This window comes from Meriones unguiculatus, chromosome 7 (assembly GCF_030254825.1).
Source record: "Meriones unguiculatus strain TT.TT164.6M chromosome 7, Bangor_MerUng_6.1, whole genome shotgun sequence".
Taxonomy (NCBI): Eukaryota; Metazoa; Chordata; class Mammalia; order Rodentia; family Muridae; genus Meriones; species Meriones unguiculatus.
In genome coordinates this window covers 79,405,233-79,428,630 of record NC_083355.1, presented here as the reverse complement: position 1 = coordinate 79,428,630, position 23,398 = coordinate 79,405,233, and the positions used below count along the sequence as shown (strand labels likewise).

Below are 23,398 nucleotides of genomic sequence, written 5' to 3'. Positions count from 1 at the left end.
ACATATAAAGACGAATGAGCATGCCCAACTCACCCAAATGTTTCCTTAGGTAGGTGTTTAAACATGCAAATTTGTAGCCATTCTTCCTGATATTTACAGTATTAATTGACTATATCATCTCTGGCATTTCGTGTGTGTTGTGTTAGCTCAGATAGTCTTTTCAACAGTCCTGTGAGTTAAGAGTTATTATTACTTCCTCTCCTTTGGAGCTATGAGTGACATTAGTTGAGGCCACCAGGCTCCAGGAGCACTCCATCCTGTAAGTTCATTTAAATCCTTCAGCACCCATGCTCTGAGCCACTAAATGACTTACCTCCTAGATTGTCCCACTGCATGGATGTTTCAAAGGTTACTTAACAGCAGTATCCTAATACACATGCTTTTGGACTCTACATAATTTTTATTTTTTTAAATAGAACTTCATACATGTATATATCATACATGTATCTTGATATATGTTTATGAAATTTTCACATTTTTGCGTACTAACTAAGCTTTTTAAATAAAATAAATGGCAACAAGCCAGTTCATAATATATCCCTTAGATATAATTGTGGTTGGTTTCTTTAAGGGCAAGTCTTTGGGCTGGGGATGTGGCTGGCTCAGTTCCATATAATGCTTGCCTCACAGCACAAAGTCTTGAGTTTGTATTCCTGGTGCCCAAATTAAAGCCTGGCATAGCAGTGCATCCCTGGAACCACAGAATTGGAGAAACAAGATACAGGAGGATCCCCTTGGATTGTTGGACAGGCAGTTTAGTCCAATGAACAAGTTCCCAGATTCAGTGAGAGACCCTGCCTCAAAAATAAGGTAGAGAGCTCCTGAGGAGAACCCCCAACACTGATTTTTGGTCTCCACAGGAAAACATGTACAAATGCTTGTGAGCTTGGCTAGACACATGTATGCACACAGAACGGTTCTGTGATGTATTTCTATATACTGACTCCTCGTACAAGGTTCTAAGTTGTTCTCCAGATAGGGCATAGAAATTCACATTCTCGATTTAAATTACTATTCTTTTGAGCCTCAACTATTATACAAGGTAAAAAAAAATGAGTGCACTGTTTTTATATAAATGCTAATGTGGGTAAAATTATTTTTGATGTGTTTCTGGGGCCGTTTTATCTTTTATGAAGTGATCCTTCGTGTTGTTTGTCTGGACTTCTAATTCAAACTTTAAAAGATCTTTTGAAAAGGATGGAGTTAATTTCATTAAAAAAAAAGACTCGAGATAAAGAAGCTGCTGGACATGCTTCACAAAGCATGTTCAGGGAGAATAAAATATTAGTGATAATGAAAATAAAGAGGGAGACAGAAAGACCTGGAGGAGACAGGAGCTCCACAAGGATAATAGCAGAGCCAAAATACCTGGGCCCAGGGGGTCCTGCAGAGACCTATACTCCAACCAAGGACCATGCATGGAGAGGACCTAGACCCCCTGCTCAGAGGAAGCCATTGGCTGTTCAGTTTCCAAATGGGTTCCCTAGTAAGGGTGTGTACAGGGGCTGTCTCTGACATGAACTCAGTGGCCGACTCTTCGATCACCTCCCCCTGGGGGGTGCAGCCTTGCCAGGTCACATAGGAAGATGATACATCCAGCTTTGATGAGACCTGATAAGACAGGGTCCTGTTTTTTGTTTTTTGTTTTTTTTTTTTTTTTTTTTATAAAACAGAAAATCTATAATAATTCCAATAGGTGGAGAGGACACTGATAGTCCCTTGGGAATTAGCCTATCTTTGTAGACAATGAAGAGCAGTGATACAAATGGAGCAATGAGAAGGCCGAATATAAAGGTCGGATTCGAATGGTCCGATGTGTGTGTTTCCAGAGAGGAAGTCCTCAAAGGGAATGAGCCACAAGGATAATAGAAGCGGAAGGGGAAATGTCAGAAAACCACTACCGCCCTGTATGGTACCCACATGTCCATATTTCATGCTGAGCAGCTGGAGTGCTGCTCTGGAACCCTCCCTTGCCAGCTCTCAGGCATCAAACCTGCTGGCTTGAGGTCCACTGTGGCTGGACATGAGTCCTCCTCTAGACAGAAGCCCAGCGGCTTCTTCGCTTTCTAATCTCTCTGGTGTCTCCTATCGGAGGCACTTAACAAGAATCACAAGATCACAAGAGAGTGTGAGGAATGGGCCTTTCCGGCTTCTTTCAACACGGAGATCACAGAGAGGCAATAATAGATCTGAATATGATTAGACCACATCTTGAAAAAAAAGAAAGGACCCATGACAGTGCCCACAGCCAGGATAAGGCTCTCTTGGGTGAAGAAAATCTAGACTCTGAGACTGGTTCCGCTGTCGATGCGCTGAGGCCTCTCCTAGGCACTGGAGCCGCAAGCTTTATGGCAGGTTCAGGGCCCTCCCCTGAAAGTGGGCCCAAATACACACCTCAGAGGATTACGATGGTTAAATGAGTCACTGGGGGGACAATATTCAGGACTGGGTCAGAAGCACAGTAAGTTTCAGATAGCGGGCAGCTGATGATGTTGCTATGCACACGACTTCAGTTTCACCCCCTGCCAAGAAACCTTAGGAAAGGGGCGTTAAATCTCCTTGTGTCTAGACCGGCAGACCTGCTGAGGTCACACTCAACGCTGAGCTAATGCTGGAGCTACTGGGGGAAAAAAAAAAAGTCTTGCATCCCTGTCATCAAATAGCTGACATAAGGATAAAAGAACTATGGTTCAAGGCAAAATGTGCCCCGGAAGAGACCAGAGGAAGAGCCCTGGGAGGGTTAAAACCCTAGTGTGATGGTTCAGTGGACTCCTCTCCAGATCCACTGTGGTCTTCCTGTGACCTCGGAAAATCACGTCGTCAGCCATGACTCAGTTTTCTCCTCTGTAAAGTGGATACTGTAAGGCTGACTCAGGAAGGGCTCCTCCAGACGTGGTTCTTGTGGTCCCTAAGAAAGGTGCTGACCAGGAGGACCGCTTCCTTAGTCAAGTCAGAGAACCAAAGCCACAAGGGGGCGCCCGGAGACGTCAGCGTCATCGTTGCCCCTGGCAACCCTGGTCCTACTTAGACAGGGCGGACGGTCACAATAGAGATGGCTCGACGCTCCTGGACCCCCGACCGGGGGTTTGTCAGTCAGACAGTGATGAGGCCGGCAGCGGTCTCCACCAACCTCTCTCTGGAACTATGCACCTGCCCGCCTACCCTGGGCTCCTCGGTAGCGGTCACCGCGTTAGAGCAGCTCCTTGTAGTGGGTGAGAATCTCCACCGAGGTCCGGAGCTGCGTCCCCCTTGGAGATGGTGGTCTGCTCGACTCTTGGCAGGAGCCTGAGCAGGCACTCTTCTCCCGAAACCCAAGACATCCCTGATCCGGGTCTAGCCTTCTGTTCCTTGTTGGGCCTGGGTGTGGGCAGACGGGGAGGGGAGATGGATCATAGTGAAACTTGAGACTTTAAAAGACAAGGAGGAGGAGAAGCACTCCTTAAGACATACCTGTTCCTCGTACTAGGCAACGAAAACTAATGAAAGACAGCGTTTGGGAGATTTGAACCAAAACGATCCGGTGTGGGGCCAGGCTAACATGCTCGATGTGCTTTGACCCTGAACTGTCTCCCACGGGCTCACCTTGCTCATGCTTGTGTTCTAACTGCTGGGCTGTTTTTAGAAGCCTGTGAAACCTTTAGGAGGTCGGGCTCAGCTGAGAGAAGCCCGTCAGTGAGCAGGACTGGAGGGGTCTTTGAGGCTCTTAATCAGCTGCTCGTTTCTGCTCTCTGTCTGCTTCCTGGGAACAGCCCCCTCGGGCGCCCACTGTAGTGACCTGCTGTGCCTCTTCTACGCCTTCCTCACCATGAAGGACTGGTGTCCAAGTGTTCCGGTACTCCAAAAATAATAATAATAAATACAATAATAAAATAAAATAAAAAAGCCTGAGCCAAAAAACAACAACGAAAGCAAACACCTTCAGTTATTTTGGCCAGAGTCGTTCAAAAGTTTTAAGTATTGTATTTAAGTATTGTTTTAAGTCATTCAAAAGTTTTAAGCACAGTCCTTAGCCAGTTAGAAAGCTCAACTTGTTAGTCCAAGAAAGGACATTTCTACTTGAGAGCAGAAGTCCTTTGGGCCAGCAAGAGTCAACCGTCTCATTGTTTCACTATGGTCGTGGGAATGCTTCAGAAGAGTTATGCCCGTTTCTGCGGTGGTGTTGGGATCAGAGTGGTTTCTCTCTCACCGACATAGAGGACTGAATTTCATTTCTCACTTCTCTTCTCATAAGTGGAGGCAACTATTCCTGTGAAAAATGTTAATCATCAATGACACAAACTAGCCCCATGTTGCCAAGGTCATTGTTAGAACTTGGACCTTGAATGGTCTTCGCCCTCGCCTCTAGATCAATTGCCTGTTCAGCCTATTGCTTACGCACAGAAACTTTGCATATGCTAATAATGTCTGTAGACTTGGAGAGCTCTTTGTATTAGAATATCTTTCATTTCTTCTTGGATGGTTTTGTGCCTGTGTCTATCATACCCATCCCTTGCTCCTCTCTCCCATGCCTCTCAGCAACCCTAAAACATGCTTTCCCAACCTTTAATATTTCTCCGCTTGCTCCTCCTCCCCCTTACGCTGGGTTCACTGACTGCTCTATGTAGAATGTTGACTGAGCTCATAGACTCCACCTCATGCAGGTCCTGTACAGGTGACTAGCTGTAGTGAGTTTGGGAGTGCAATGGTCATGTCTGAAAAATAGCATCTCACGACACCCCAGGAACTTCTTAGAAAGAAACTTTCCTAACATTTCTTGTACCTGGGTGTAGGAATCCTAGCACTTGTGAGGTAGAGGCAAGAAAATCAGGTCAAGGTCATCCTCAGCTATAGAGCAAGTTGGAGACAGGCTGGACTACAACTAAAATTATCTATAAATAAAATTTACATAAAATCAAAAAGATTTCTTGCTCTGTAGGTAGAAAATCTATAAGTCTTCAGCATATTTGTGAGTAATAATATGTGCTCACTTTATAAAGGAAAGAAGAAATGGCATAGTACACTCTTGTCTCTTTAACATTCTTGCTTTAACATACATAACTATACAGAAAATAGTTCTATAATTGATTCCAACTTCTCTGCAACTGAGGACAGATATTACAATTCGTTCTACTGAGAGATGGAAATGGCTACTAAGTATTTGGGCCCTGGAATTCTACTGGTTGGCTCCAAATGGACATTCCAATACTGATCATGTCTGGGGCTTTGTACATAAAATATAACCTCAAAGGTCTTAGATTTATCATCTGTGAGATGAGAATCATCCTTTATCATAAAAAAATAGACAGTACTCAGTGATAGAGCACTTGTCTCGTATGTAGGAAGTCTTGGTTTCCATTCTTAGCATTGTAAAAGAGAAAAATAAGAATTGGATAATGCAGATAAATCATGATAAATCACATCAAGTTCATCTCACACAAAAGTACAGGCCTAGAATCTGCACAGAGCCTCCTTCTCTTTCTTCTTCACCTTTTAGTCTTTCTTCCCCTTCTTATCCAGTATCTATTTTTGTCTTTATTCTATTTCACAATGTTCTCTTCTTAGTACTCACTACTTACAGAGGCTAAGGGAAAAGGAGACCTCTTTGAGTACATCAGTGAACAAAAGGGCATGGAAACCTCGCATCACAGCTACCCATTTGCAAATGTGTAATCTCATTATGTCTTTCACATTTTTGTGCAGAAGCCCATGACATAAAAGATTTCCTAATAAAGTGATTGGTGTTCTAGTACAACATAATTTCACATTCAATATATATTTGTATGTGTGTGTGAGGTATATGCATATATTTACACACACATGTGTGCATAGATATAAACCATTCTTAACCTCTCTTACAGATGTCGGCTCTTTTCGTTTGTAAATGCTTATTGATATTTCATGTTATTGAAAGCTCTTCTTCCTATCATAGGATATATGTACAAAGATGAATTTAATGAGCAATTTTCTTTAAGGATAATAAAACATATATGTAAGTTAGGATACTATGCAATAGGAAACATATTAAAAGGAAATTAATAACATTCAAATAGGCATTCAAAAATAGTGTAAGTTTCAGTGTTTGAACCAGATTATAAAGGGTGAACCAAGTAGGATTTGAACAAATATGTAAGATCCCTTAATTTTCTAATCTTTTGTTTTCCAGAAAAATCTCTGCAAGGTGACTATTTCAAATGCAATGAAGAAGTTAAGACTTTTCTTAAGAACACTATTACAGCTGTTAAAAAACTGGTATTGCATTATCTTTAAGATTTACTTTTACTTTTCTTTTTGACTTGCATGTATACCTTCATTAGCCTTTAATTTAGGGGTGACTCTGTTTAAGTTGCCCGAATAGGTGAACAGGGAAAATATTTACCCTGCCTGAGTTAATTTTTTTTCTCCAATTTATGAACGACTGTCAGTATAGATTATTGCTCAGGTTCATTATGGTGCATGTGCCCAAGATGAAGACAAGCCCAATTAGGAAAAGCCACAGGAGTGCTGAGAGAACTCAGTTAATGGGTGGGCCACATAAGCAAATGCCTGGATGTAAGCAATGGTTATGACCAGCCAGCCAACCTACCAACAACCAATCAAGCAACAGCCAACACCACTGGGTGGGATGGAGTCGGGGAGAGAAAGAACTTGTATGCTTATGAGTGACTAAGCTTCCGGTATGCGATCCCCTTTAAGACTGGCAAATGGTTTCTTAACACCTGTCTCGCCGAAGCCGAAGCAGACAACTGTGCTGTGGAAACATCAGACATCTTTTCTTTATATAGGTCTGTCCTGAGAGAAGCCAGATCAGAGGAAGAGTCTAAAATTCCCTTCTGGAATGTCACAGACAAATCTGTTTGTCAGCTTTGGGTGACATCAGGTTAAAATGCTTTCTCGAAAAGCTGGAATAGTAGTTGATCTAAGCACCCTTGAGTCCATAGCTAGGCAGCTCATTACTTTATATAATTATAAACAATTAGGTAGTCATACCACACAGCCACACTTGACAATCCATTGAGTGGACCCATAAGAGCTTTGCACCTAGAATCACCAGCAGCTCTTCCAGCTGCTTCTTCCTTTCACTGACGTTTGTCTTCATATATGTCAGAGCAGAGACTTTCATTGCGGCTAATTAAAAGATCTAGTCCCCCATCCATGAAAACATGAGCCATGAAAATCTCTCAAGGAGCAGACATTAATTCTTCCGTTTAAAAACATGTCCAATACTTACTATTATTAAACTAGTACATGTTTACCCTACTAGTACAAGTTTTTACAAAATAAATAAATAAGCAAAGGTATGAAAAATAAAAGCTACAATAATTCCACCACCCTCAAATTATCACAATTCACTTTTTTTACTTTCAGAGTACAGGTGATCGCTGCATTGAATTTTATGATTTTGCAGACACAATACCACATGTGCATACACTTACGCAATCTGGTTTTCAGTTGGTAAAATGCAATGGAAGTTTCTAAGGTCATAAACTAGCTATAGCTTTATTTATTTAATTGAATGTCTCCCCCTCCCTTTAAATGCATTTACACCTAAAAACAAGCAAACAAATCAACCCTCACAAGCTGGTTAGATTTAGAGACGTAAGAAAAACATGGCAGCTGCACAGATGGCTCGGTGGCTAAGAGTACTTGATACTCTTGTTGAGAACCAAGGTTTGGTTCCCAGCACCCACTTCCTGGCTCACAGCTCCAGTTCCAGGGGATCCATTGTTCTCCTTCAGTCTCTGCAGGTATCACATATAGCCATGGTATACATATATATGTGCAGACATTTTAAAGAGAAGAGAAAAACACTCTTCTCTTATTCCTACATGACTATTTAGAGGGAATTTTGGTTTTGTTGTTGTTTGGTTGGTTGGTTGAGGTTTTTTTTAGTGAGTGGCCTTCTTAGGCTTGCCTCTTTTGTTGGACTCTTTCCATTTAGGTGAATTGAATGAAATGGTACAAGTCTGGGCATGTAGCTCAGTGGCAAAGCATTTGACTAGCATACACAAGGCCCTGGATTTGATCTCTAGTACTGCAAAATATAAATAATAAATAAATAAATAAATAAATAAATAAATAAATGAAAGAAACTGGGTATGGGAAATAGGTACACAGAAGAAAAAAGTTCTTAGTGAAAGAAAACCAACAGAAATTGGAGATGAATCAGCAGTGACAGATTAAAATGTGATTGTAGATCATCATATTTCCCTGCTGTCTGCCACAGGAAAACAGCAGAAGGAGATGTCTAATAGATAGGAAGTTTCAAACCCCACCCCCTGCCCCAAACAGTGTGATTCTTTCTTAGGAAGAAAAATTATTGTTTTGATGCATTAATTTTTTTTAATGTAATTATTTTTTTTTTCCAGGAGGAAATGAGAAAAAACACGATAGAGCTCCTGGAGATTGAAAGCATGGAGCTGAGCAAGCTTTACTTTCTGCTGGATTCTGTGCCGAACTCCATTAACAGGGAGATGGAAGGTACTTCTGAAGTCACAAGCTGCGGGGCTTTAGTGTCTATCACAGGAAGAGAGCCAAGTGCTCCTTAAGAAAGGACTTAATAGTTGTGCTTACATAAGCATCCGTAGAAAGATTACCTCACATGAACACTGCGGTCGGTAGCAATTCCTCATTTTAAGTGGAGATAATACACGATATGGAAAATTAATTTGCATAATGTTGTTGCTAAATTGACCAAGAGGTGGGTCAGCTCATGTCTGACTAATAGTGACACACTTCAATTAGGTACTGTGAGTGTCCTAATCCGGCATTCTACTTTTTGTTTGTATGACGTTGGTGACTCCAGGTACTTCATAAAAGTAGTCCTGTTGTGACTGGCTCATTTCACTTAGCATAGTGTCTTCAAGGCTTGCTCGTATGGAGCACATGTCAGCGTGTGCTTTCTTGGAAAGGTTGGATAGCATCCCGTTGTATGTATCCACCACCCGTTCTATTGCTAGCGGACAGTTGGTGTGCTTCTTCGGTCTTTTGCCTGTTGTGAATAATGATGCTTACAAACGGTGTCAGAATGCGCAGCTCAACTCTGCTTTTAAGTCTTTTGGCTCTATATCAAGAAATGGAATTGCTGGATTGTAAGATGGTTCTACATGCGGTTCTACACGTATGTATGTATGTGTGTATGTGATCACAATTGTGTATGGCCACCAGCAATGCCCAGGGATCCACATCCTTGTCAGCACTTGTTATTTCCTGGTTTTGTTTGTTTCAATGAGACCTCTTATATTCAGCATAAATTAGAATTTCATCGTGGTTTGAATTTGAACATGTCCGGCGATTAGTGTGTCTTTTCCTGTGTGTGTTGGTTGTTACTAGATTTCCTGGAAACGGTTGTTTATCCAGGCGCTTTGTTATAGTAACTGAGCTTTGTATTTGTCATTGCTGGGCTGTTGAGTTTTTACCACTCTCAATGTTAACCTCTCACTAGATATATCACTTGCAAATACCTGCTTCTACTCAGAAGATTGCTTTTGCCCTCTGTTGATGGTGACCTTTGATGAAAGCTTTTATTTTGACTTATCCATGTTTTTTCTTTTGTCAGCTATGAGTTGGGTATTGTATTAAAGAAAGCATTCCAAGATCTAATGTCATAAAGCTTTTTATCTTTTCTTTTTCCATTAATCAATTTATTCATTCACTTTATACCCAATCACAACATCTCTCCCACCTTTCCTCCCAGTCCCACCCTCACACCCATACCCAGTCCCCCCAAACCCCTTCTTCCCTCTGGGGAGGCCCCCCATTGGTACCAACCTGCCCTGGCACATCAAGTCTCTTCTACTAAGGCTAGATAAAGCAGTCCAGCTAGGGGAAAGGGATCCAAAGGCAGGCAACTGAGTCAGAGAGAGCACCCTGCATTAATTGTTGGGGGACCCATATGAAGGCCAAACTGCACATTTGCTACATAGGGAGTGTAGGGGGGTGGGGTCTAGGTCCAGCCCAGGCATGCTCTTCAGTTGGTGGTTCAGTCTCTGTGAACTCCCATGGGCCCAGGTTATTTCACTCTGTAGGTCTTCTAGTGGTGACCTTGACCCCTCTGGCTCCCTCAATCCTTCCTCCCTTTCTTCCACAAAACTCCCAGAGCTCAGCCTATCATTTGCCTCTGGGTCTCCTCATCTGTTTCCATCAGCTTCTGGTTGAAGCCTCTCAGAAGACAGATATGCTAGGCTCCAGTCTGCAAGCATAGAAGAGTAAAATTTATAGTGTCAGGAGCTGGTTGACACTATAGTCTCAAGCTGACATTTAAGACTCATGAGATGGGTCTCAAGTTGGCTGTTGTTGACCAGTGGCCATTAGTTGACCATTCTCTCAATCTCTGCTCCATCTTTATCCCTTTACATCTTGTAGGCAGGACAAATTTCGGTCAAAGGTTTTGTGGATGGGTTGGCATCTCCCTCCCTCCACAGGAAGTCCCACCTGATTATGAGAGGTGGCCATTTCAGGCTCCACATCCACTAGTTGCTAGGAGTCTCAGCTGGAGTCACCCCCATAGGCTCCCAGGAGCCTCCCCTGTCCCAGGTCTCCAGGTCTCAACACTTTCCATTCTCTCTCCCAGCTCCACCCCACTCTCTTTACACCTGACCCCCTTCCCCTCCCCACTCCTTCTCCTACCCACTTTCCTGGATCAGTCCACCTCCAATATCTATTTTATTTCTCCTCCTGAGTGAGATTCAAGCATCCTCCCTTGGGCCCTCTGTGTTACTTAGCATCTTTAGGTCTGTGGATGAAGGCATGGTTATCCTGTAATTTATGGCTAATATCCATTTATAAGTGAGTACATACTATGGTGTCTTTCTGGGTCTTGGTTACATCACTCAGGTTGATATTTTCTAGTTCTATTTGCCTGAAAATTTCATGATTTTCTTGCTTTGAATAAATAAGTAGTATTCCACTCTGTAAATGTACCATTTTTCTTTATCCATTCTTTGGTTGAGGGACATCCAGATTGTTTCCAGTTTCTGGCTATTACAAATAAAGCTGCATAGTTGAGCAAGTGTCCTTGTGGTATAGTGGAGAATCTTTTGGAGTGGGATAGCTAGGTTTTGAGGTAGAACTATTCCCAATTTTCTGAGAAACTGGTGAATTGATTTTCAAAGTCTTTGTACAGTTTGAATTCCCACTAGCAATGGAGGAGGGTTCCCCTTTCTCCACAACCTTGCCAGCATGTGTATTTGGTCTTAGCCATTCTGATGGGTGTAAGATGGAATCTCTGAGTCATTTTGATATTCATTTCCCTGATGACTATGGATGTTGAACATTTCTTTAAGTGCTTCTCGGCCATTAGATATTCCTCTGTTGAGAATTCTGTGTTTAGCTCTTTATCTCCATTTTTTTAATTGGGTTGTTTGGTTTGTTGCTGTCTAATTTCTTGAGTTATTTTTATATTTTGGATATTATTTCTCTGCCAGACATAGGGTTGGTAAAGGTCTTTTCCTGTAGGCTGCTGTTTTGTCTTATTGATGGTATCCCTTACAGAAGCTTTTCAGTTTCCTTTTCCAACTCCTACCTTGGAGGATGAGCCTATGCCATCCCACCAGGCAAAGTCAATTATACCCTAAATATCTTTGACTGTTAATCTCTCTTTAATATTACAAACAGATAAAACTGAATTCCTCTGAACTTGTGCCTCTTTGAATCTGATTTTAGATCTAACATCCTTTAAGCACAAAGTCTAAGACTGCCTGCCTTAATGGTGCTAACTAAAAAGTGAAAGATAGCACTGGTCTTGCTGTAACAGTGAACAAATCCTTACTCCCAAATAGAATGAGTTTCAACTGGGCACACAGAGGATACTTGAAAACAGCATTCAGCAAAATAGACCAATCAGAAGCAAGCCATTTGCAGCCAAGCACAATACAGAAAGGCACAACTTCTGTTGGCAATTGTCAGCTTATACAGGTGAACACTAAAAGCAACTATTTGGATTTAGAAAATAAAATTTGACTTAATTTTGTTTATCATGCTTGGACTTTTTATTATGCCAGCATGACTAAGAGTGCATCAGAACCTCTATTCCTTCATTTCTCATTTTTATATTCCTTCATTTCATAGCACAGTTCCATTTGCCTATATGTGAGGATGTCTTGGGTACCTGCTCTACCTTTGAGAGTGGCCTAGAAGCCATGACTTGATAGCAGAGAAGCACAGTACTATAAGCATTGGTTTAATGGATACTTAAAGAAGCAAGTACAAATAAGCAATTTATCCTGTGTTACATTAGAATGTTTGACTTTCATCTGACCAATTAGTTTCAGCAAGGCTTCATCTATTTCAGATTTTCAGGTAGAAGGCTCACTTTTATTAGTTACAGAGAATTCCCTCACTGCCCTCAGACCTATACACAAGCTTCTATCATCAACCCGTCTGTCCATCTGTCCTCTGTCCTCTCCTGTCCACTCACTTGTGAATATATGTGTATTTTTGGCCTTTGTGGTGGCTTGGGAAAGGAAAAGGGGAGGGAAGAAGACTCGGTTGCAGGCTACTGTTGATTGCAGGCAGCCAATTTTAGCAGTCAGCATCTTCACTGGGTTCTTGGCTGCCGGATATCAATGCTGTAGGTGGCTATCTCTAATGTGAGTTAAGTTCTTACTGAATAAATCACATCCAGATGACAGTATCTTTTAAGCGTTTTGATTTGGATTTTGTAGAGATGAAACCCACCATCCCATGCACACTAGAGGAATAGCTCATCACCAAAATGTACTTCCAGGCCCCAAGAGTCAAACCTTCGGCTCTTGCATTTACCTCTTGTCATCACTTTTAGTTAAATATTTGGTGTCAGGCCAGGAGCCAACTTTATCTTCCCGGCTGGAAGAAGTGTCAGCCAATGCTTGTGACTAAGTTCCTCTCCAAGAATCACCTTGAGCATAGAGAGCATCGCCCCCTCCGTGACCGCCCCTCCCTGGGGCAGGGTCTGTTCGGTAATCAGCCCCTATGCCGCTCTCATGTAAGAGTGGACCAGCTTTAAATGCCTTCACATTTGACCTCCCCTCTGCAGTCTTGCCACCTCCACCTCACCAGAGACACGCCTGAAAGTACTATATGTTTTCTGCACAAAAACTTTAGAATCTTTTTCCCAAGGGCCCCACCTTGAAAGAGCAAGAGGGATTCAAATAAGTAAATGGCGTTTTGGTTCGTTTGTGTGTTCTTTTTCGCTTTTGTTTTATTTGCTTGTTTTAAGGCAAGGTTTTATGTAACCCGGACTTGTCTGCACTACTTCCCTTGTGCTGGGATTATAAGAATGTGAAATTTCACCTGGCATAAAGCAAGTGTTTTGTTTTCAAAGATAGATGTGCCACTTACTGACTTTCAGCTCTAAATCTGCATTTTGATGTCTGCCTGACAATAAAGGAGCTGAAACTTACAGATCTCCCCTGACTGTGATGAAATACCATGACTTGGAAGGAAAGGGTTTATTTCACTTAGAGTTCCATATAAGAGTTTATCATTAAAAACAGTGGGGGCAGAAACTCAAGCAGGCAGGAACCTGTGGGCAGAGGCTATAGAGGGGAGCTGCTTACTGGCTTGCTCATGATGACTCGCTCAGCCTGCTTTCTCATAGAACCCAGGACCACTAGCCCAGGGATATCACCACCTACAATGGGCTGGACCCTTAGGAAAGGCCTTACAATTGGATCTGATGGAGACATATTCTCAATTAGTGTTTCCTCCTATCAGATAACTCTAGCTTGAGTTGAGTTTATATAAAACTAGCCAGCACCCCTAACCCCTTGCTGACATGATGTTCAGTCTTGGCAGTAGAGGACACTGGGAAGTATGATAGAGAAGGAAGAGTTTCTTTTTAGGCTCTAGTATTAGGTTTGGTAGACACCTCCATTTACATGATACTAGCATGCCTCAGTCCTACAAGGTCCAGCAGCTTTCAATGCCCAACATATCCCCATCTCCCAGAACCCTTTGAGAGGCTTCATGGCAATGCCAAAGAGAGACATGGCTTAGTGAAGAGCTTCTGTTGACTTTCCTGAGCAGTTATGCTCCATTTGTATGGACAAGTTCTCTGGCACACTCTAGAGAGATCTCCAGCAAAATCAGTCAGCTCAGCACTTAATGCATTTGTTTTCCATCCCAATAGACACAAGCCTTCTAGTGATGTCTGCCATCATCATCATCATTATCATCATTTTACAATTTATTCACTTTGTATCCAGTTGTAGTTCCCTCCCTCAACTCCTCCTGGTCCCACCTTCCCTCCCTCTTCCTCCCGTATCCCTCTCTCCTAGTCTGTTGATAAGGGAGGTCTTCCTCCCCTACTATCTGACCCTAGTCTATCAGGTCCCATCAGGACTGCCTGTGGGCTGTCTAGGTCACCCCACCAGGGGGAAGAGATCAAGGAGCAGGCAACTGAGTTTATGTCAGAGACTGTCTCTTCTCCCTTTACTAGGGAACACACATGAAGATTGAGCTGTAAATGGGCTACATCTGAGCAGGGGTCTGGGTTCTGTCTATGCATGATTTTTCACTGATGCATCAGTCTCTGCAGTCCCCCCTGGTCCCATTTTTTTTTTTTTTTGGCATTATTGGTCTCCTTGTATGCCCCTGGCCCTTCTGGATCCTTTTATATCCCTCTTCTTCCATAAAATTCCCTGTGTTCTGTCCAAAGGTTGGCTGTGAGTCTCTGCATCTGCTTCGATCTCCTGCTTTTAGAGGACATCTGTGGTAGGCTCCCATGCTGTTCTTTCTCTTCTACTGCTTCTGGTATCTATCCTGTTTTCTGAATGAGAATAAAGCCTCTTCCTTGTTGTTTACCTTCTTTAGATCTGTAGCTTTTAGCATGGTTATCCTATATTATATGACTAATATTAATATATAAGTTGATATATATACTAGGCATGTCTTTCTGCTTCTGGGTTACCTCATTCAAGATGATCTTTTCTAGTTCCATCCATTTGCCTGAAAATTTCATGACTTCCTTGTTATTAATAGTTGTGTAGTATTCCATTGTGTAAATGTACCACAATTTCTGTATCCTTTCTTCGGTTGAGGGACATCTAGGTTATTTCCAGCTTCTGGCTATTACAAATAAAGCATGTGAACATAATTGACAAATGTCCTTGTTGCAGGGTTGAGCATCTTTTGGATATATGCCCAGGAAGTGATATAGCTGATATAGTCTTGAGGTAGCACTATTCCAAGTTTTCTGAGAAAGCGACAGATTGATTTCCAAAGTAGTTGTACAAGTTTACATTCACATCAACAGTGGAGAAGGGCTCTCTTTTCTCCACATCCTCTCCAGCATGTGTTGTCACTTGAGTTTTTTTTTTTTTTATCTTAGCCATTCTGATGGCTATAAGATGAAATCTCAGGTTGTTTTGATTTGCATTTCCCTGATGACTAAGGACATTGAACATTTCTTTAAGTGTTTCCCTGCCATTCGATATTCTTCTATTGTGAATTCTCTGTACCGTGTTGGTACAATGTTCTTGCGGAATATATACAATTTACCCTTGCTCGTTCATATGCTGATTTCTCTACCCCCTATCTGGTTTCAATCTGGACATTGCATTGTGATGCTTCTTCTAAGCATCACCTATCTCAGTTTGCTGAAACATGCTACCATTTATTCTCTGTATTGCCAATAAAATAACCAGCCAATGCTGAGAATGGAGAGAACAGGGTGGGACATTTTGATCTGGAGGGGAGGAAAAAGAAGCGAGTGGGAGGATTGTTTGGAGAAGAGAGATCTGAGAGGAGAGGACCTGGAAACACCAGGAGAGATGAACCAGACCTAAGATAATATTAAAAAGCAAGGATAATGTGGAAAAATCTGTGTGGGAGGAAGCTATGAGGGCATGGAGGTTTAGGATGGAGTGTTGCCCAGCATGTGCTCTAGGTTAATCCTAGTCTCTGTGTGGTAATTTAGGTATACAGCTGGTTTAGGAATAACCACTGTTTAACTAAAAGATAAATCAATAATAAAAATAAATAATCATCAACAGTACTGCATTTTTAATTGGATGATTTGGTTTGTTGGTGTTTAATTTATTCACTTCTTTATATATTTTGGATATCAGCCCTCTGTCAGACGTAGAGGTGGTGAAGATCCTTTCCCAGTCTGTAGGCTGTCGTTTTGTTCTGTTGACCATGTCCTTTGCTTTACAGAAGCTTTTCAGTTTCATTGGGTCCCATTTATCGATTGTTGCTCTTAGAGCCTGTGCTGTTGGTGTTCTGTTTAGGAAGTTGTTTCCTATGCCAATGAGTTCCAGGATCTTCCCCACTTTTTCTTCTAACAGACTTAGTGTGTCTGGTTTTATGTTGACATCTTTTAGCCATTTGGACTTAAGTTTTGTGCAGGGTGATAAATATGGATCTATCTGTATTTTTCTACATGTGGACATCCAGTTAGGCTAGCATCATTTGTTGAAAGATGCTGTCTTTTTCCATTGTATAGTTTTGGCTTCTTTGTCAAAAATCAGGTGTCTGTAAGTGTGTGAGTTTATTTCTGGGTCTTCAATTTGATTCCATTGATCCATCAGTCTGTTTCTATACCAGTACCCTGCCATTTTTATTATTATTGCTCTGTAGTACAGCTTAAGATCAGGGATGGAAATACCTCCAGACGATCTTTTATTGTACAGGATGTTTTTAGCTATTCTTGGTTTCTTGTTTTTCCATACGAAGTTGAGAATTGTTCTTTCAAGGTCTGTAAAGAATTCTGTTGGTAGTTTGATGGGAATTGCATTGAATCTGTAGATTGCTTTTGGTAGGATGGCCATTTTTACTATGTTAATCTTACCGAACCATGAGCCTGGGAGATCTTTCCATCTTCTGATAGCTTCTTCAATTATTTTCTTCAGATATTTGAAGTTTTTTCATACAGGTCTTTCACTTGCTTGGTTAGGGTCACACCAAGGTACACAAAATACTTTGTGGCTATTGTGAAGGGTGTTGTTTCCCTAATTTCTTTCTCAGCCCTTTTCTCTTTTGTATACAGGAAGGCTACTGATTTTGTTGTTGTTGTTGTTAATTTTGTATCCAGCCACTTTGCTGAAGATGTTTATCAGCTGAAGGAGTTCTCCAGTAGGATTTTGGGGGTCACTCATGTATGCTATCATATCATCTGCAAATGGTGATATTTTGACTTCTTCTTTTCTAATTTGTATCCCCTTGATCTCCTTTAGTTGTCTTATTGCTCTAGTAAGGACTTCAAGTACTATGTTGAAGAGATGCAGAGAGAATGGGCAGCCTTGCCTTGTCCCTGATTTCACTGGGATTGATTTAAGTTTCTCCCCATTTAGTTTGATGTTGGCTATAGGCTTGCTGTATATTGCCTTTACTATGTTTAGGTGTGTGCCTTGTATTCCTGATCTCACCAAAACTTTTAAGCATGAATAGGTTTTGGATTTTTGTCAAATGCTTTTTCAGCATCTTAAGGAGATGACAATGAGGTTATTTTTTTTATTTCAGTGTGTTTATATGGTAGATTACATTGAAGAATTTCTATATATTGAACCACCCCTGCATGCCTGGGATGAAGCCTACTTGATCATGGTGGATGATATCTTTGATGTGTTCTTGAAATTTGGTTTGCAAGTATTTTATTGAGTATTTTTGCATCAATGTTCATGAGATATTGGTCTGAGATTCTCTTTTATTTGTTGGGTCTTTGTACGGTTTAGGCATCAAGATGACTATGGCCTCATAGAATGATTTTTGCAATGTTCCTTTTTTTTTTTTTTCTATTTTGTGAAATAGTGTGAAGAGTATTGAAATTAGCCTTTCTTTGAAGTTCTGGTAGAATTTCATGCTGAAACCATTTGGTTCTGGGCTTTCTTTGCATGGGAGACTTTTGGTGCTAGCTTCTACTTTCTTAGGGGATATAGGACTATTTAATTTATTTACCTGATCTTGATTCAATTTTGGCAAATAAAATCTATCAAGAAAATTATTTAGATTTTCAAATTTTGTTGCATATGGGCTTTTGAAGCAGGACTTAATGATTCTTTGGACTTCCTCAGTGTCTGTCATTATGTCCCCCTTTCATTTCTGGTTTTATTGATTTGGATAATGTCTCTTTGCCTTTTATTTAGTTTGGCTAAGGGTTTGTCTATCTTGTTGCTTTTCTCAAAAGAACCAGCTCTTGGTTTCATTAATTCTTTGAATTGTTCTCTTTTTTTCTAATGTATTTATTTCAGCTCTGAGTTTGATTATTTCCAACTGTCTATTCTTCTTAGGTGTGTCTGCTTTTGTTCCCCTTAGTGCTTTCAGGTGTGCCATTAAGTTGCTTAGTGCTATGAACTTTTCTCTTAGCACTGCTTTCATTGCATCTCATAAGTTTGTTACAGTAAGCTGTGCCTTCATTTTCATTGAATTCTAGGAAGTCTTTAATTTCTTTATTTCTTCCCTGACCTGGCTATCATTGAGTGGAGTTCTTCAGTTTCCATTTGTGTGTACACTTTTTGCTATTTCTGTTATTGTTCAGGTCTAGTTTTTTACCGTGGTGGTCTGATATGATAAAAGGTATTTTTTCAGTCTTCTTGTATCTGTTGAGGCTTGATTTGTGCCCAATTATATGTTCACTTTTGGAGAAGGTTCTGTAGGTGCTGAGAAGAAGGTATACTCTTTTGTGTTTGGGTGTAAAGTTCTGTAGACATCTAATAGGTCCATTTGATGTAAGGCCTCTGTATGTGTCATTATTTCTCTACTTAATTTCTGTCTCAATGAGACAGCTTCTTTCTCTTAGTAAGAGAGGGGTGTTGAAGTCTCCCACTATTAAGGTGTTGGGATCAATGTGTGATTTAAGCTTTAATAATGTTTCTTTTATAAATGCAGGAGCCCTTGTTTTAAGGGCATAGATATTCAGGATTGTGATGTCCTCCTGGTAGATTTTTTCTTTGATGAGAATGAAGTGTCCTCCTACAACTCTTTTGATTAATTTTGTTTGAAATTCTATTTTATTAGATATTAGAATGGTTACTCAAGATTGCTTCTTGGGTCATTTGCTTGGAAAACCTTTTTCAGCCCTTTATTCTAAGGCAGTGTCTATCTTTGTTGCACAGATGTGTTTCTTGAATGCAGCCGAATGTTTGATCCTGTTTCTGAAACCATTCTGTTAGTCTGTTTTTGGAGACTTGAGTTATTGGAGAGTTGAGTCCATTAATGTTGATAGATATTAATGATCAATGATTGCCTATGCCTTTTATTGTGGAATTGGTGGTAATTGTATGTTTGTGTGCTTGTTTTCTTTTGCTTTTTTGTTGTAAAGGTATCTTTATCCTGTGTTTTCTTGGGTGTAGTTGCTCTTGTTGGGTTGGAGTTTTCCTTCTCGTATCTTCTGTTATGCTGGGTTGCTATGTATATATTGTTTAAATTGAGTTATGTCATGGAATATTTTGTTTTCTCCATCTATGTTGATTGAAAGTTTTGCTGGGTATAGTATTCTGGGTTGGCATCTGTGGTCTCTTAGTGTCTGCATGATATCTGTCCAGGCCCTTCTGGCTTTCATAGTCTCTTTTTCTTAAGGTTGGGGAAATTTTCTTCTATGTTTTTTTTTTTGAAAATATTTTTCTGGACCTTGGAGTCTGGAATTTTTTTTTTTTTTTTTTTTTTGTCTATTCCAATTATTCTTAGGTTTCATCTTTTCATGGTGTCCTTGATTTCTTGGATCTTTTGTATCAGGAACTTTTCCATTTTTGTTTTCTTTGAGAGTTGTATTGATTTCTGCAATTGTATCTTCAGCACCTGAGATTCTCTCCTCCATCTCTTGTATTCTGTTGGTGATGCTTATCTCTGTGGTTACTGATCTCTTCTCTTATGTCTCTATTCCCAGGGTTTTCTCAGTTTGCGTTTTCTTTATTGATTCTAATTGTTTTCATGCGTTGAACAATTTGATTCATTTCCTTCACCTGTTTGTGGATTTCTGTATGTCCATGATGACCTCTATTTGTTTGTTCACTTCCTCTTTATATGTGTCTAATAACTGCATAATCATAGATTTAAGATCACTTTCCTGTGTTTCAGCTGCATTAGTATATGCATTGATTTTGGGGGATTCTGGGAAAGCCATGATGTCCTGGTCTTTGTTGAGTGTATTCTTATTCCAGACTCTAGCCATCTGGTTGTCTGTAAACTTGACTGTTTGTTCATGGAGCCTATACTGCAGACTGGGTCCACCTGTCTCTGGAATCTGAAGTAGTCTACAGGAAGATGAGAGATGGCCAGGGGCTCAAAAATGGGTGCTGGAAATTCAGGTGCAGCTAAGGAAGGGAGGGTGACCTGCTGAGTTCGCTGTCTCTACTGGCTCAGTGTTTGTGACCCAGGTAGGCCAGGCAGCTGGGGTGCAGGTGGAAAGATCTCCTAGCCTAGAGCTGCTTTGGTGCCCCACAGGCTTCCTTGAGATGGCAGACAATGGGACTTTGGTCCTGTGCCTATCTAAGCACGTGACCAAAGTTCAGTGAACCACTGGGTTCACTGTCTGTGCTGGGCTCACTGCTTCTGATCCAGGTGGGCCAGGTAGCTGGGGAGCAGACAGATCTCTGAGCCTAGAGCTGCTCCAGTGCCAGACAGGCCTCCTCTGGATGGAGGAGAATGGGTTTTGGTCCTGTGCCCAGCTCACCTCCACTGGATTCACTGTCTCTGTTGACTTACTCTGAAGTCTTCTTCTTATGTCTACAGTGGTTCCTTCTTACTCCAAATTATGGTCGTAGGTAGTAGCTCTTTATAACAAACTTTTGTTGTTGAATTTAGTATGAAAGTTTTTTCCTGCAACTGTACCCTAACTGGTACTGCAGGTTATATAATAAAGCAATATGCTTAGTGCTATATTGGTTTGAGAAGGAAAATAGAATGATATGTAGAAAATAGAACACAGGAGGGAAAAGAGACTCAACAGAATCTGCACCAAAAAGAGTGTTTTAAAATGTGTCTGTTTTACTTCCTTCACTTGTCTGTCTTTATTTTCCAGATTGGGTTATAGTTATACAAACAGGAAAAATATGTTAGTGGGGGAAAAAAAAAAAACCAAAACACCACATTAGCTTGTAAGGTCTTTGAGCCGTGCTGTATGTGTAATTGAGAAATTTTAATTGGCCTTATATCTCAAAGCCTCGCTGCTTGTCATGTGGTCCGTGGAGCAGCATCAGGAGTAGCAAGGGAAGGTTTCAGAATCTTCAGGCACACCCCAGACTGCTTGTCAGTAGGGCCTGCACTTGAACAGGATTCCCTGCTCAGACATTTGTATTGAGGAGCTTTCTTCCCCAAACAATTCAACTGGTGACCTAGAAAAAGATATGCTGGGAATGCGGATGATAGCCCGACTCTCTTAGGAGAGCTATCAGCTTGTTGCTGGAGAAGTTGTGTGGAAGTGTTTTGCCCAAACTTTGTCACATGCTGAGTCACCTTCTAAACTCGAGAGTCGAAAGGCTCCCATGGTTGCACAAGTTTGACATTTATTCAGGGGTAATTAATTGTGTATTGTGTTGGGTTCGCTAGAAAAGAGGGTCCACTGTATTTTTAGGATGTGTAATCCAAAGACAAGGGTGGGATGAGGAGACCAAGTCGGCAGAGAAGGGAGAGCCAACATGGAGTTCACCACAATGTTCGCTGTAGCCAGGCACAATTAGTGACCGTAACACACCTGAATGAACTTACTCCTCAATAGCACCCACCGTTGAGAGGGAGCCAGTAAGTGTTTACAGCCTGCTTCCTTTTACTGGTGGTTTAATGTTTGTTCTTCCGTCTGAGCCTTCTGAACACACTTGTATAGACCTGGTGCCTAGAACAAGTCTGGTATGAGAGACAATGGGAAGTCCTGGGCAGGAGGTAAGAAGGGTGTGGGGCCAGTGGAAGTCAGGCGCCATAGAACTCTGTCTGTACAGCTTTCCAGGGCATGGAAGCTGGTTACATCTTACAGCCACGGAAGTCAGTAAGGCTGTGATGGGACAAAGTGGTAAGTACAGAGCGCTTGGTACAGAAACATAATGAAAAGTATGTCAGTGAAAGGCAGCTCTCCTGGGGATAGGAAGAGCAGCTAGTGTTGTGCTCTTTCTCAAGTGACAGTCACACTTTCACTTGCTTTTAAGAGTGTATCACAGATGCCCGCAGACTAAATCTTTCTGAGATCAAACAGATGAAAAGTAAGATTGAAAAAATGGATAATGAAGCAGTGTCTCTAAAGACAAGAATAATTGAGCTGAAGGAAAAGAACGAAGCTCTGGGGTAGGTATTTTCTTTCATTCAGTATTTGAGAAACTGGAAATGTTCACTGGCAAATTATGTGCTTACTTCCAAGGCACCTCCCAAGGTTGAAACTTACAGTGTTTTTAAGTTTCCGCTCTTACAGAAATAAGTTTGCAACCCCACCCTGCTCCCAGCAAGCCCTCTTGCTGAAACTTACTTGTTGTAAGTACGCATCAGGCAAGTTCTGTTCCATCCAGTTTATTTCCTTAAAAATCTTCAGTTGTGCCTATGTTCTACTAGAGGATGAGGGTGGTTTCCTGGAGTGAGTTCCAGGGTTTATGTATAGTTAAAGGAGACTGTGTGTGCAACTGCCTCTAGCTTGAGAGATCCCAGTGCCCTGTCTATTCCTAAACTGTTGCCTTGAGCCAGTACTTCATCCCATGGGCTTCATTTGCTCTGTCTGTAAAACAGGATTCAGAGCTCTTGCCCCAGCGTAGCCTATAAGAGGAAGATTTATTATAAAAGGAGAAGACAAGAAAAGGTTTGAAGAATAACTTATCACTGTAAGCAAATTTGCAAGATTAAATGCATAATTATCAGAATGCCAGTTTCCTCTATTGGGAAATGTTCAAAGAACCCACATCATAGCAGGGAAGTTGGTGTCTAGGTAATCATAGGGTCTCAAGGCCCGCGGGCTTGCTTCCCAAACGAGGCCCTCAGAGCACCTGCTCTGGAGGCAGGTCATGAATGAGTCTCCTAATTATATGACTGAGGAATTTTAAATATGCTAACCCCTACTAATGATTCACAGTGCAGTCTTACGCATAGATTGTGCCGGCCACTGTTTCCAGAGATAGCTATAAACTAGACTATTTCTAAACCAACAACCAGAAATAGAACATGCTGATGGATACATCGAGTAACATCACCCTACTCAGCTCCTGTGAAATTGGGGCCTCAGTGAGCCCCAGAATTTGAAGAGGGCTTGTTAAAGCACATACTGCTGGAATTTGGTAGGCAGTAGTGCGTGGATAAATATCAACATTTCCGATAGATTCTAGGTGACACTCATCCTGGAGTTCCAACACAGCAAGAGAATCTCTGCTATAGATAAATCTTCCGGGAAAGACGATACAAATAGAGGGTGCTGGGTTGATGAGGTAGAACCATAACCTACCTATCCTGCCTACTTTCCAGAGGAAGATGCATTATCCATGTTCTCACAGGCCCTGATGACTGGTAGTGAGACTCTCCCATCTTCTCCTCATCG

General features: G+C 41.3%; 1 protein-coding gene across 1 annotated transcript in view; it reads left to right on the top strand.

Moving 5' to 3' along the window:
- Positions 1 to 3,052: 3,052 nt before the first annotated feature.
- Positions 3,053 to 23,398, top strand: part of Ccdc175 (coiled-coil domain containing 175) — a 60,866-nt gene continuing 40,520 nt past the window's right edge. The window contains exons 1-4 of the mRNA XM_021645508.1: positions 3,053 to 3,212; positions 6,143 to 6,228; positions 8,346 to 8,457; positions 22,032 to 22,167. Coding sequence (XP_021501183.1) covers positions 3,053 to 3,212; positions 6,143 to 6,228; positions 8,346 to 8,457; positions 22,032 to 22,167 — 494 coding nt within the window. The remainder of the gene's footprint in view (positions 3,213 to 6,142; positions 6,229 to 8,345; positions 8,458 to 22,031; positions 22,168 to 23,398) is intronic.